Here is a 16,012-nt window from a genome sequence, read left to right as displayed (position 1 = left end):
TAGTAACTCCTTGCGCAGTATGGAACCCTGTCAAATAGAGATTCCCCTGCCACTTAAAACGCTACCTTGACACTATGCCTCCATTTCTTGACCTGAATATGTGGTATTTTCTATGAACACAGCAGTTATTTCAGCTTTGTCATGCCATCGCTCGCCGGTCCGTACTCGTATAAGAAAAACAAACTAATAGAAGTGTTATTGACGTGACGTCCAAAAGCGCTCAAGGTTGTTGTAATAGAATGAGCAGTTAACATTTCTGTTAGACAGACAAAGTTTATCGAGTATTTTGTATGTGATCAATTTAATTTGAAATATTCGCCGTAAGGTAAGGTGGGATAAGAGAAACTCACGTGGGGAAAATAAACAGTTAGAGATGCTTAAAGATATTTAAAACTAAATTAAATGATAATACTAAAAATAAAACTATTGCTTAAATAAAATTTACTCACGTAGAAGGATTTTTCTCATACGCTTTCTCTTGCCCTGATGAAAATAATCTAATAATGAATAATTATATATTATACCTATGTTGTTCGGTGGGCCAAAGTGGCTACTGAATGGACACCGCAGATTAGCCGGGGCAGAGGTAGACCAAAAAAGAGATGGCGGGATGACCTTGACGCTTTTTGCAGCGACTGGCGGGAACATGCACAAAACCGTGACGAGTGGCGGAAGAAGGGGGAGGCCTTTGCCCAGCAGTGGGACACAAACTAGGCTATATAATAATAATAATAATATGTTGTTCGAGAGGTCGGTGAGATAGTTATTTGTACAACAAGAGATCAAAGTTTGATATTTCTTCGAGTGCTTATTTTGAGTCCCGTGCAAGCGAAAGATTCTATAATAGATTCACGAGCGTAGCGAGTGAATCTAATTTAGAATCTTGAGCGTAGTAAGGGATTCAAAAGCGCACGAGATGTAAATAAATTTGATCTCGTGTAGTACACAAATTTTTTCACCCTAAGCAGTGAGAACATACCTAGAGGGACAGAGATAATAGAACCCAAGTATATCGAACTTGTATTAGACCCCGCATGTTGAAATGACATTTGACTATAAAGGTCACTTGCATGACATTTTGTCTCACTCAGTGAGCAAAATGCGATTTTGCTCACTCCTTTTCTCTCACTACGTGAGCAAAATGCGATTTTGCTCACTGAGTGAGACAAAATGACTCAGTGAGCAAAATCGCATTTTGCTCACTGTTTTTAAGAAGCAAAGTACCCTTGTTCGAGCTGCTGAGGTGAGAAATATGTTTCGTCAAAAGAAAGGCAGTACCCTGTTTTAGTTTTACGATGTGAGATACAATATCTATCGTACCGTACTGTTGTTAGACGGGTTTAGAACCGGTCGTCTATCTCGCTACGTGTAAGGTTTACTAGATACCGATACAAACACACCAACATACATGGTACAATCTGTACTATCGAATCTATAGGTTTGTTCGATCCGGCATACAATCGCGTCCAACGACTCTCGAAGACTGTTAGTTGTCACGAAAGGCTAGATATTGTTAGTGTTTGTCTTAGGCCGACTTCACACAGCGAAAAACGTCTCAGTCACGATACAATAAAAAGGTATGTTCACACCTCCACACCACGCTCATCAATTTGCGTCTTCAACTTTCAATTCGTCTCTTGTCAAATGCGTGTCAGTTGATTGCGTTGTATGTAAATTTAGGACCGGCGCTATGGCATCCCCTTTGAAGTACTTACAAACACATTAGTTTGAATCGATTCAGACATCCATCAATCGCTAGCGTCGTCATGCAGTCGATCCTTAAATTAAACTAAGTTATAGGCACATTTGTTTCTTTGAATATTTTTGTGTTACCTTCTATTTGTGGTCTTCATCACCAGAAGACCACAGTAAATTTATAGCATGGGGTATGAAAATGTTGTAAAAAGTCGCCGTCTGTACTCCGCCTTATGCTTTTGCGTTTCTCATGTATTAACGCATATCTCTCATTAGTCTAACCATAGACGCATTGTTCATAGCCTCATAGGTCACACGTCTATTTAGTTATGATTCTTGTTAACGTTCACTGGAAGTACTGTTATGAGGTTATTAAAACCGCTTTTAACGTCACAATGGCCTTGTCAATTAACTGTTTTGAGATTAAGTATATCGCGTAATTATACTGGCTGATTAGTCATTTATTACAGTTATAATTATTGTCAGAATAGAATTTTGTATTGATTAATTCCTAGAATTTTCATCACCTCACTCGGAATAGTTATACCTCAATGTCGATTGTGGATCTTTTCTGACTATAACTTCCTAAAAGTTTCTTTTGTTTTGATGAAGCAATGAAACAAAAAACATGCTACTTATTTAGACATATTTGTTTATGAAAAGTGCTAATTAGTTTTAGTTGAAACGGTACCATCACCCACACTGTTAACTGTACATCGCTGGACCTTCTGCCTTTTGTAAAAAGGTCCATGGATGTACAGTTAGGAGTGTTGCTGTTTGTACATTGTGCCTTCGTTTTTAATGCTCTGGATTCAGTTGTATTGTAGCTATATTTTATTAATTTAAACCTTTCTCCAGTTGACACATCGGGAATTTCTCTATTTCTTACTTCCCGCAGTACGAGTATATGATTGCTTTTAAGCGTAGAACTGGTTCTCCTAAGATATAAGTTTACCTAACGGTTATTTTCAATCGTGTTTTTCTGTCTTTTCCAGAGCAAGTGTTGGTCAGGCGTAGGGCCGGTCTGCTGCGCCGCGCCCGCCGCGCCGAGTCGCGCGTGCGATGCTGAGCGGTCCCCCCCGCCCGCGCTGCCGCCCGCTCCGCCCGTGCTCTGCGCACGACCGTGCTGTCGCGACGCGCCGTGAGTACACTCATGTTGCTAGTAATGTTGCTATACACCAGCGGTCGGCAACCTTTTAGCAGCCAAGGGCCGCATAGTAGTTAACGGAGGTGACGCGGGCCGTACTTTGTTAATATTTATGATTTTATGATTTTATGAGACATTGTCGTTTGTCACTATTACATACAAAATAGCCAAGGCGGCACTCGGGCCGCAAGTGACAGTTTCACGAACCGCATGCGGCCCGCGGGCCGCAGGTTGCCGACCGCTGCTCTACACGACCAAGTGCACGTCGGACATAGATATTCTGCAAGATTTCCTCCTTCAGTCTGACAGCGGGAAAGCGGGTTAGCGATTGAGCTGCGCTGACATCATATGACGTCTCGGTTGCTTAGGAGATCCTTGGATCCGCTGATGTCTTGTGACATCACGTTATAAAATGAACAAGACATATTTAGATGCTCTATCCGAACATAGTCCGAGCACAGCCTGATTAGTTACAACACTTTCAACTATATATCAGACGTAGGTAGGGTTGCCATATGGAAGAATTAAATGTCCTGATAAAAATCCGAACATCACCTTAAAAATCCGGACATTTCTTGTAGCAGAGATTTGGCGTAGCTTGAACGACGCTCCGGTGGCGCGCTGCTCTCTGTGGTGTACTGTATCGTGGATTTACTTTTCCCTTTCCCTTCGCCCGATCCCGTAGCCCCCTCCCCGGGCGCGCATTTTTTTTTTATAAGGTCATTCCTAAAAATCCGGACACATGCCAAGTCCGGCCGCAATCCGGACAATGGGTCAAAAATCCGGACAAATCCGGACGAATGGCAACCCTAGACGTAGGTATAGACTGATTTTCCCATGGAGATCATTTGTCAATCCATCATTGCTTGATCGGCTCCTAGGGATTCATCAAGATACGGGCAATAGATTTCGTTCGAAAAACAATCTAAGTAACATCGTGCCATTCGTGCCGTCAGATGAGATTTTAATGGCTTCTATGAAAGGATTCTGCCGTAATGAATTACCTTCCGAATATAATTGTCACTAATGTCACTCTTACTATTCATTTCGGCAAAGATCCCGGTTAGATATTACTGACAAAACTCCAATTAGCAATATGAGAGGCCAATATTTAGGCGGAAATAATATGTATATTTTCGGGTTCGTCTCGTTATGAAAAAACCGGACAAGTGCGAGTCGGACTCGCGCACGAAGGGTTCCGTACCATAACGCAAAAAAAAACAAAAAAAAAAGCAAAAAATAAAACGGTCACCCATCCAAGTACTGACCACTCCCGACGTTGCTTAACTTTGTTCAAAAATCACGTTTGTTGTATGGGAGACCCATTTAAATCTTTATTTTATTCTGTTTTTAGTATTTGTTGTTATAGCGGCAACAGAAATACATCATCTGTGAAAATTTCAACTGTCTAGCTATCACGGTTCGTGAGATACAGCCTGGTGACAGACGGACGGACGGACGGACGGACAGCGAAGTCTTAGTAATAGGGTCCCGTTTTACCCTTTGGGTACGGAACCCTAAAAACTACATGTCACACAGTGGTGTTCTTGGGTTGATTACGTTTGTATTGTACTTACGTTGTATACCTTCTATTTGTACACATAGTAGGCTTATTGTTACTAGCTATACTAGTTCTAGCTCATGACACACGGCTATGAAACGTGTCTGTTGAAACTAGGTCTTTAGGCCGCGGTATTAGATTCCATATACCATTTTTGCAACATTGATCGTTGTCTATTAGTAAATAATCAACAGCGGTCAAATTCCAATTAACAAAAACAAGCAAACAACTCCACAACGACCTCTCTCATCAACTATAGTGGTTGTATTCCCAGAACGTACATTGGTTTATTAAAATAAAATAAAAATCTTGTTTTAAAAGTGGACACTTGCACTTGCACTTGCACTTGTGGAGTGTTACATTGCACTAGTAAATAAGTAAAAGTTGAATGGAGTGCACTAGAACTGCAATTGCGCGCATAACGGTACCCCAAAACATTCCCTCGCACACAATAAAAAATATTCGCCTTCATGGAATTCGGGGTACTGCGACCCCAGCTACCTGGTGCCCCCTCCACGCCAGTCTGTTCAACCCCAACCCTCCGGGCTGCGCGTACGCAAGTACGCAGCGCGTCCGCCGAATGTTTTAACACAGAAAACGCTCGTGACATTTTAAGTTTGTGATGTTTTATTTTAAATATAAGGAATATAGGTTGTGAATAGTGTATATGTGTGGTGAAAATGGATTTGTCTCTACATAAGATCAAATATGAAACTTACGAATTTGATGATGAATTCGACTTGTTTGAACCGTAAGTGCTCTATCTTCTCTATTCTCGAGTTCGTGGTAAGATTTATGAATGTAAAGTATGAATCTACGTGAGAAATGCATAACTATAAATGCTTAATTAAAGAATGATAAAACGTGATAATTAAAACACATTAGAATCTAAATGCCCATATTAACATTTACTGCTGATTATGATAAGTGTTGAATATTATGTAAAATATATGCTCTGCTTTAGCCAATAATGACTACGTTTGTATTATTATTTATTGGTAGTACTCGTGGCAGGTGTGCACACGCACACAAAACGTACACAAACCGACGCAAAAAATGCCGCAAGTGTGGAACATGATGAACATGAACAAGTGTATGATTTCTAGTTCAGATTGAAATCAGAATAAGTTCTATAGGGCTTCCTCGCAAATAAATACCATGCCTTAATGCTGGTGGTTGCTAATTACTTTCTTGATAAGGGATTTAAGAAATAAATTGTTGTACCTGTTATAATTAATTGTTTACAGAATGCCAGGTTTTGGTACATCTGCTGTTCTTGGTATTAGTGTAATGAGTCCGACATCGACAGTCATTCAAATTATCAAAACGAGGACCCATTTCAATTTTTTTCTTTATCTACCTCCGTGTAATCGACAATAAGCTAGTAAAACTAGTCTTGTACAAATTTCACAGGGGATCCTGTTTACGAGAAAGTCTAACTAATGTAACCTTAGTCGAATGTCGATCCAGCACCATACTTTCTTTAATGCTTAGGTAATCTTAATCATCCTCTTGATGGTTTCGTCGCACAGTTGTAAGAGTTTCTGTAGGATCTCCGAATTATTTGAACTTCGGCACTCTAAGCTCAAACCTGATATTCCACGAAACTTTAGGTTCTCAGTTCTCATGTATGTTTTTGTGGGTTCCAGTGTCGTCGACACCAGCGACCAGCGTCGCGCCCCGCCGGCCGCCGGCGCGGCCGCTCGCCACAAGACGGCGCCACAGGCAACGACGACGGCCCACAGCAAGACAGCGGCGGGCGGGGCCAACCACCCGCCCCAGCCGCAAGGTAACAAACGTAATGTCATTGTTACCTCCTTATTTACTTTATTGCACGACACGACGGTATCGTCTTGGGTCGTCCCATTCGTTTTTCGTCAAGTTCTTAAATTAGTCCTATTCTGAGTTCGTCACCCATTCTACATTCGTCACAATCGTCGGTGGCTTTCAATGTAGAATGACTAAAGCAGAGTAGGACTAATTTAAGAACTTGACGAAAAACGAATGGGACGACCCAAGACGATACCGACACGACGGCTTTTAGATGATACTTCTTTAAACTGAGGTCATCCGTGCAAAAATGTTCCTTGGATAGAGCTGACTTTTCGCGTGTTCTTGGTTTATGCAATGTTTGTCTGAATACTTAATGAGACTTCGTTTATTCGGTATTTATTAGAAGTAAAGCTCAGTTGAAGAAGTAACTCTAAAAGCCAAAGTGATCCTAATTTTTCAATAATACGGTATAAAATGCGCCAATTTTATGTAGTGACCAATTTCTGTACACTCTTTTGTTATAAATGTTGTGTACAAATCATTGTTTAATTCTAAGAAATTGTGGTCAAAATCTGTGTATTTTTTACTTCTTACTTTATTTTTACACACTTACGAGATGAGGAACATGCCGAATATTTATAGAACGAAGAAAAACAGATTGTCTTGCTTGGGTTTGTAAAGAAATCTCGCAATGAATCACATAGTGTAGTAAACGAAGCAAGTTGTTGTATGGAGACCCATGCATTAATTCCTCAGTCGATGAAATTTTGCTTGGTTGTTGTATAGTATGAACCGAAACTAACATTATAAATATCAAAAAAAAAACCGGCCAAGTGCGAGTCTGACTCGCGTTTCTAGGGTTCCGTACATAATTCCGACTAACGCTTGGTTGCACATTTCTAATAGGTTTTTCTGTCATCTATAGGTAAAGAACTATTTTGTGTATTTTTTTCAAAATTTTAGACCCAGTAGTTTCGGAGATACAGGGGGAATAATATTTTTTTGGCTATTTGTATTTTCTTAAATAACTTCGAACCTATGTATTTTAAAATTATAAAAAAAATATGTCCATCTTTGGGTTACTAATTTACATATGTGTACCAAATTTCAACTTAATTGGTTCAGTAGTTTCCGAGAAAATAGGCTGTGACAAACAGGCAGACACACGCACGAGTGATTCTATAAGGGTTCCGTATTTTCGTTTTGAGGTACGTAACCCTAAAAACACTTCTAAGTTAGGTATTTATACGTAAAAATACGAATCTGTTTATATATTTAACCGAGTAATTCCTCCGTCCAAATTTTTTTTACCAAATATGTTATTGGTATTTCTGCTGGGAATTTTTTTGTTTAATATTTCATATATTGTTGCAATACATTACATGAATATTTCCGGTGAAGACGAAAGTTTGAAAGGAGCATTATTTTGTAAAAAGATATTAACGATTTAAGACTTTAGGTATTTACTTTAATTCTATTATTATTATTCTTTGGATATTTATACAATACATATTATTTATTGATACTTTATCATACTGTAAAGTTTTTTTTGGCTGAGGAATTACTGCGGGGTCCACTACCTTTATTTACTACACTACACAGTATTCGATTGAATATTTACTGTGATCTTCTTTTAGCTACCTTACTTGTTGCCTTGCGATATCGGGAAAAGGCTGCGATTAGAAATCCTATGAGGTCAACTTAGTTGACTAACAGTTAATACTCGTAACAATTAATCTCCCGAGCATGTTGCTAGTACAACATTGGCAAAAAATCTGCCGTCAAATAATAAATTTCATATCTCAATAACAAATTCTAGTACCTACACAATAACAAAACCGCGAAACTGATTGTGATAACTGACATTCTAATAACACAGGCTTTGATAGACCACAGTTTCTTGGTTGTGCTCTATTCAGTGCAATATACGGACAATTTCCAAACACTATCCACACACACACGTTGTATTGAATTTCAACCAATCTAACAGGAGGTAACAATCCTGGGCTACAGTTCACCAACAACCATCCAAACACGTTTGATGAAGTGCCAACCTTTTCAAAACGTTTGGTCAAACCAGTTCATTGGTGCACTTTGGCCCAGCGTGGGTGTCGGAACCTGTAGTTTGTTTGATCTTTCATGCACTATCCCTTAAGCGCACTGGTTACAGTATTATCAACCTTATTTCCAACTGTACATTGCTTATTTTTAATCGTAGTATATATATGTGTAGTTTCCCTTAGTACGATAGAAGTCATTACGCCGGTATCGTCCGTCATCATAAGTTACAGTTTCACCCGCATTGCCTTGTTACATTGCAAGTAAGGGCACGTTAAATAGATCAGACGATGAGTATGGTACAGTCACCTGCAATAATATGTAACACAACGAAGGCCGCAAAAATATCTGACACTATTTTATTTATTAACTCACATTATAGACGGGTCTAACGCGAATTATATTCAATTACCTTTATTTACCGACGTTTCGACACAGGTTTCACTGGTCGTGGTCGCGGCTGACTGATTGTCCCAGCAAAATGTCAAAACAGAGATTTGTGCATCTACCCGACGAAAAGTGTATGGAAAAGTTTGGGGTAGACATCACATTTTCAAACCACCCACCACACATAATGTTAATTATTGTCAATAGTCCGACACGCAACACTCACAATATCCACAAATAAAGGTAATTGAATATAATTCGCGTTAGACCCGTCTATAATGTGAGTTAATATGTATTCAAAACGCGAAAGTTTAAAATATTATACTATTTTATTTGTAGAGATATATGAGTAAGAGGATGTCGCATATTTTTGCGGCCTTCGAAGAGTAACATTATTTGCAGAATGCCGGTGACGGTAGTCGGTACTGATCCATTTATAATTCCTCGTCGTTGTAGTCTTGCAACGCCCTTATTCCATTGTCATTATTCGTCTCACATGATTTTCCCACCGCTATCTTATCGCTCACATGTCTGCTGCAGCCACCCATAGATAGTGGTTATGGTGCCTTATCGTATTTCAACTATAATTGTGTCTGCATGTTGAACTTGTTTTAATTGAAATGAAGAACTTATTAGATAACTATATATAGCTATAGATGGAAGCAGGATTCTATCCTAATATACTTATGTCTTTGGGAATGTTGATATCTGGTAATTTTTGAACTTTGAAAGGCAATTTTATTCCTATATTAATCTCCCAAAACGCATGTTCAGCTATTCTAGCTTGCTAGATGAAAATATACCGTTTCTTAGTTCGACAATACTGGTCTGTCAGCCTCAACCCAGCAACGCTCCTAGGGTTATTCTGGGTAATCTGAATGCCGATATTATCCAGGCGTTTTAACAGCTTAATTTCTTTAGACTTATTTTAGTCGAAGTGTGTACCTCTACATTTCAATAATACTTTTGGTTTGAGTAATCTATCAGTCAACCAAATCTGTCATCAAAATGTCGAAACACTCCGTCATCAATATGATCTTCTTTTAAGAGGCAAACTTGTTCTTATATTGATGTCTGAACGGTCCCATATTCCTATAAATACACGGTGTAACATGAGGAAACCGAATAATTTTAACCACGCATTTCTGGGGTCAAAAGAAGTAAAAAATGTAATATGAGTTTAGGTCAATTTCGCCAAAAAAAATTTTTTTTTTGTTTTATTTTTTCTATTTTTTGAATGTATAAGTACATAAAAAATAAATGTTATTGGTAAACTTGTCACTTAAAATTGATTTTTCCATTTTTTTTTTCGTAGAACCTAGTTTTTGCTAAGTGCTATTACTTGTCACTTTTTAACATCTATCAATAAGGATATTTAGACTACGTCCCATAGCAGCAACATCACCATCAAAAAGGCCTTTAACACTATGTAACAATAATAACTAGTTTTTTTTTCAATTAATAATATCTCTGAAATTAGGCGAATTTCAAAAAAGTTTATAGGACATTTTTGTCTCTAAATATGATCAGGAATACGCTGTTAAAATTATTCGGTTTACTCATGTTACACCGTGTAGAGCGCCAGATGTTGATTAAAACATCAAACCTTTGATAAGACCATTAGGGTCAAATCGTAATTTTTTTTTGTGTTTGAATCATTTGTTTAAATCCAAATGCAACTGTTTATTGTTAAAAATTGTCATAATCATAAGTGCTTGCTTATTGCGTAACTTGTAATTATTTTAAGTTAGCTATTTATAAGTGAAATTTCTGTAATTTATTACCCCCTTATTCATAAACTTCTACTAAACATGACAAGCCGATACGTATTAGTATGATGGAAAGGGACAAACGATTATCATCGGCTTGTTAACTTTAGTAAACGTTTATGAATAAGTGAATTAGACAATAAATTTGTTTAAACCGAACCTTGTAACTAAGATGTAATTCGTATTTATCCACATGCCGACCGCTGCGCACGCCGCTGTTGCACCCGACGTTACGTTTGGATACGACAGGCTCTGGCTGTGGCGGCGATGGCGACTACCAGCTGGTGCAGCACGAGGTGCTCTACTCCTCGTCCAATAGGTGAGTCAAGTCTCCTCCAACACGTTTTCTCGAGGGACTACAGTGTCCAAAAACCGGCCAAGTAGGAGTCGGACCCGCGCACGAACGGTTCCGTACCATTTACGCAAAAAACGGCATAGAAATCACGTTTATTGTATGGGAGCCCCACGTAAATTTACATTAATAAATATTTATATTAATTATATTCTGTTTTTAGTATTTGTTGTTATAAATTTCATAGATCACTGCTGAGTGACGTTGATCAGTCCGTTAATTTTGTGGTTGGTGCAACTAGCCCTCTTACTTACTATTCCTTTTGGAAAACCAAAAAAAAAAACCACGGTTTTTTTTATTAAAAAATCATGTTTGCATTTTCGTGGCTTCAGGTACGAGGTGTTGGAGTTCCTCGGGCGTGGCACCTTCGGGCAGGTGGTGAAGTGCTGGAAGAAGGGCACCAACGAGATAGTCGCCATCAAGATCCTCAAGAACCACCCCAGCTATGCTCGCCAAGGACAGATTGAGGTTTGTAGCATTTTATCATTATCACAAATTCATTCGTTGATTGGCACAGGGCCGACCTTTGGTACCTGGCATCTAATGTCGCTGAAGCTTAGATTGAGCTTAAAATGTAGGTAGGTAAAATATATTTTTTATTTAACTATCCTTAACAATGCAATCTATTTTATTTTTATCGTGGTCTTAACGAAGTTTTCTAGAACCAGAAAGAACCTTTGCGAATATTTGAATAAGCTTAATTACATCAATAAACTCATTCAACTAGATAACGTTAGGTCATAATCCCTCGCAAACATCATTAGTATACATATTAGGAAACACAGGCTCGCTTTACGCTGCATACTTAGTAAACAATAAGCTTGGCACAAACAACTCCGTTCCCATTAAAAATAACCACGTTAATTACCTGATTAACTATCATCCTAACAATACTCATAGAATGTTCCGTAGCTCCATTATGGAGCTTGGCAGCGCTCCAAAGCGCTCTGTTTGAACACCAGAGTGTCTGACCATTCCTCGCGCCTCAAAATATTTACTCTTACACTGCCATCCCAAGGAAAAAGATCATATGTCACTAGATGCATATGTAGATACGGTCTTTTGCCTAACGTACCCTTCAGATCAGAAGCTACTTTTAATAACCTTATTTTTACACATGGGCCCTCGATAGAATTAAACCCATGCAAAGTGGGTTGCCTTTAATCAAAGCGGTTGCTTATTTTGATGCCCTATTTCATACGCGCGTCACGTATTTTATGAATCTCGTCTAAACATAAACACGACCTAAAATTGTTTGACGTCAATTTAACTAAGAAATATCGTCCTTTAAGAGTGTCCTTAATTTTAGAAGATTGACCCGACGCCCACTGGTATTTATTTACGAATGTAATGGGATTTAAAGGGGAACTTAGTTTGTCAGGACATGTCTTAGTCCATACGGGCGCGCGTTCTGAATTCGCGATGTGGCGAGGTAAATGACCGGTGCTATACTTTGACCTGGCTAAATAGCTTTTGATGCTATCGGAGGATACATATGCGGGTATGTACTAAATAGGCTATCGATTTGGAAAATACATGTGGAAGGTGGAAGGGTGACTGCTATGTTAATGTCTCGAACTGACACCATTTTATTGTCAATGTCACATCGTTTACCGTGCGATATAGCTACCGATAAAACTACCGTGATAAATGAAATGTGATGATATCAGGCCAGGGGTTATCATGTTTTCAAGGGATTTTCTTTGTGACTCAGCTTATAGAATGATCTTAGATTTCGCGATGCATACTTTCCATTGAACTTCGGGACGATGGAACGTATTGCGCTTTGTATCCCTATTTGAACTAACTGTTCGTTTTCGTTCGTTATCCTAGAGGGGCGGATAGGACGCAAGCGGGTAAGAGGAAAAGTAGACGCAGCTTTTTGGAGCAAGTGAAAGAAAAAGTAGGGGTCGTGTCGTATCAAAAAGTCAAAGAGCTGGCGCAAGATAGGGAAAGCTGGAAGATACTCCACCGACAAGAGAATAACTCTCAAGTTAATGATGATGATGTTCGTTTTCCCAGGTGTCGATCCTCTCCCGGCTCTCGCAAGAGTCCGCGGACGAGTTCAACTTCGTCCGCGCGTACGAGTGCTTCCAGCACCGCTCGCACACGTGCCTCGTGTTCGAGATGCTGGAGCAGAACCTGTACGACTTCCTCAAGCAGAACAAGTTCAGCCCGCTGCCGCTCAAGTACATCCGGCCCATCCTGCAGCAGGTGCTCACCGCGCTTCTCAAACTAAAGGTAAACTATCTAACATTTACTAAGCAACCATAGGCGCATGAAATCCCATGTTTTTCTAGTGGTCCATACGTTGTATATATCGTCATACGTTATGAAAAACTCGCAAAAAGAAGAATGTTCATGAAAGGAATTAAACTTTTTGAATGCAATAAGTATTTCTTTTCTGTGTAACTTTTGATAGGCACCACCCAAACAGCCTAAGAAAATCTACTGCCATGGAGGAGGCACCAATCTCATCCATTCTTCAGAATTTGATGCCTCCTTAGACATGGTGTCATTGGTGTCCGTAAGCAACTGCTTTCATTCCTTATTAGTTAATTCGGAACATTCTTTCGGGCGATAAATGTACCGAGTAGTGTTGTCAGGTCTAGAGTTCTTCTAATTTTTCTCCTTTTCCTTGCAGCAACTAGGGTTGATCCACGCGGACCTCAAGCCGGAGAACATCATGCTGGTGGAGCCGGCGCGGCAGCCCTACAGGGTCAAGGTCATCGACTTTGGCAGCGCCTCGCACGTCAGCAAGGCCGTCTGCAATACCTACCTGCAGAGTCGATACTACAGGTACATTAGTATTTTGATTGCTGACAAAACTTACATTGGTACTGATTGTAGTAGACAGTAATATGCAGCTGGCTATCAACAAAAGCTGCTTAGTCTTAGTATTGAATTGAGAAAAGGATATGCTTTCTCTATTATCTATTTGTATAAAATGGAAGCGGTGTTAAGGCAGACTAAGACGGAGCGGGATGATCATAAAACCTCGTGTTTAGATTGGACTCGCCAAATTGCTCTGCACTGAGATGATTTAAAAGAGAGACAAGTTTTTTTTTCACCAAATGAATTAATTTATGATGTGAAACCTGAGTGCGTTGCAATTTTGTCTTCATTGGTCATAAATGTCATAATCTACAAATTTTACTTACTCCGCTGGCTCAGCGATCAGAGCTGGACCTCCGACGCTAGTTGGCTGGCGAGCCATGCGCGATGTCCTCCCAGTTTCTTTCACAATTTCATTCACGCGCCTAATATCACCGCGGCGCGAAATTGAACCTTTTTGGAGTACACTTAGGTTGATATTGGGCTGTAGTCAAGCGCGTCAATTGACGTTTTTGGTGTACAATGGGTTAATTGTTTATTGAAATCATTTCAGAGCTCCCGAGATCATCCTGGGCCTAGCGTTTTGCGAGGCGATCGACATGTGGTCGCTCGGGTGCGTGGTGGCGGAGCTGTTCCTCGGCTGGCCGCTGTACCCTGGCTCCTCGGAGTACGACCAGATCCGCTACATCTCGCAGACGCAGGGCCTGCCAACCGAGCACATGCTCAACAGGTCAGCTTACGTCTCTGATGTATAAACTAAAGATACATTTATCCAATAAAAAAAAAAACATTGTCTGCGAGTCAGGCGTTACTTTGCGGGAATCCTTTCTAATTAAAACCAAAATATAACTATCCTAATCCGCGAAAAGAATATCGGTCCAAAAGTGCATTAAAATTTCAATTAATCTTCGCATTATAAATTAGGCAGACCTAAGGAAGACGCTATTTGATATTTGTGTAAAATAATTCCCCTCAGTCTAACCGAATCACAACTATTTATAAGGTATCAAACAAGGAAATGTATTTTGAGGAAAAATAACAAAAGTAACTCTTCAACCTGCAAATTATAATGACTTTAAAGTTTGTCTTGTGCAGTATGTGAATATTTGTGCACTTTGTACTCATTTCAAATTCAGTAAGTCATTCGTATCTAATTAAATTAAAACTCGTGACTATATTTTTAATGGTGATTTTGGTTTTTTTTGCAGTGCGTCAAAGACGGCCAAGTTCTTCTACCGCGACGTGGACAGCACGTACCCGTTTTGGCGGCTGAAGACGCCCGAGGAGCACGAGCTGGAGACCGGCATCAAGAGCAAGGAGGCCAGGAAGTATATCTTCAACTGCCTCGACGACATCGGACAGGTATATACCCCACCCTGCTGATATGTTAGCAGGGATTACTATCAAACACGGCCGAGTTCTATCGCGACGTGGACAGCACGTACCCGTTCTGGCGGCTGATGACGCCCGAGGAGGACGATCTCGAGACCGGCATCAAGAGCAAGGAGGCCAGGAAGTAGATCTTCAACTGCCTCGACGACATCGGACAGGTGCGTACCAAAAATGGTCACGTCGGTACGAAACGAATACCATAAGATCGGTTTTCCTAGGATAGCGGTGCCGTCATATAGAGGCCGTCTCCATACTAAATAATACGGATAAATATGGATGACTTAGTATTTGTATGGAGACGGCCGCTATATGACGGCACCGCTATCCTAGGAAACTACAGCATTACCAACCCACGGGCGCCTGCAGCTCCAGGTGCTAAATTGCCAATGCGTGTTGCCGGCTCTTTAGATTAGAGACAAGTACAATACTTTTTTGAGGAATCCAATACAGTCGAAAAAACTTCGGCATTCAAGCTTCCATTCTGCAGCAAAAGCGTTATGGGACTTATATCGCCAAAAAGGTAAACAATCTTATGTATCTTTTAATTGAAAAGCACGTTTTAAAAATAAGTCATGGCAAATATGTAACGATCATTTGCGAGTATATTCTTCTGCTTTCATAAGTAATAGTTATTGATTTTTAAAAAGCGTTTTTCAATTAAAAGACATCCTGGTAAGCTCGTTTACCTTCTTTCTATGCTAAAAAATGAACTACAGTCTCCTCTGCGTACTCGATTGACTTTTGCAATATAAACGAACAATAATTTAGCAAGATCGATAGTCTTCTGGTTTTAATGTAACGTAATTCTGTAAAGAAGAATTGCAATTGCTCCCGGACCTATTGATCTCGCGATGGTCCGCCGGTTGTAAGGTTAATAATTAGTGATGTACCGACTATTGATTTGGCCGACTAGCCGACTAGCCGACTAATCGGCGCTCGAATGGCCGATTAGTCGGCCGACTAGTCGGCTAGTCGGCCAGATCATTAGTTTCGTATAAGTTCAGGTGAAAAACAATAGTTTTGCTCTTTTGGTTGCGCTATTC

At 39.8% G+C, this 16,012-nt stretch overlaps 1 protein-coding gene across 1 annotated transcript in view; it reads left to right on the top strand.

Annotated features, from left to right (window-relative positions):
- The window catches only part of LOC134670445 (homeodomain-interacting protein kinase 2), a gene marked incomplete at its 5' end in the record, with an annotated part of 165,239 nt that overhangs the window by 133,645 nt on the left and 15,582 nt on the right, over positions 1-16,012 (top strand). Inside the window, 8 exons of the mRNA XM_063528271.1 lie at positions 2,691-2,836; positions 6,053-6,201; positions 10,640-10,709; positions 11,075-11,210; positions 12,765-12,983; positions 13,387-13,541; positions 14,131-14,307; positions 14,786-14,939. Coding sequence (XP_063384341.1) covers positions 2,691-2,836; positions 6,053-6,201; positions 10,640-10,709; positions 11,075-11,210; positions 12,765-12,983; positions 13,387-13,541; positions 14,131-14,307; positions 14,786-14,939 — 1,206 coding nt within the window. The remainder of the gene's footprint in view (positions 1-2,690; positions 2,837-6,052; positions 6,202-10,639; positions 10,710-11,074; positions 11,211-12,764; positions 12,984-13,386; positions 13,542-14,130; positions 14,308-14,785; positions 14,940-16,012) is intronic.

Source organism: Cydia fagiglandana, chromosome 14 (assembly GCF_963556715.1).
Source record: "Cydia fagiglandana chromosome 14, ilCydFagi1.1, whole genome shotgun sequence".
In the NCBI taxonomy this organism is placed as follows: domain Eukaryota; kingdom Metazoa; phylum Arthropoda; class Insecta; order Lepidoptera; family Tortricidae; genus Cydia; species Cydia fagiglandana.
The sequence above is the reverse complement of the archived record's forward strand: the minus strand, read 5'-3'. Positions and strand labels throughout refer to the sequence as shown.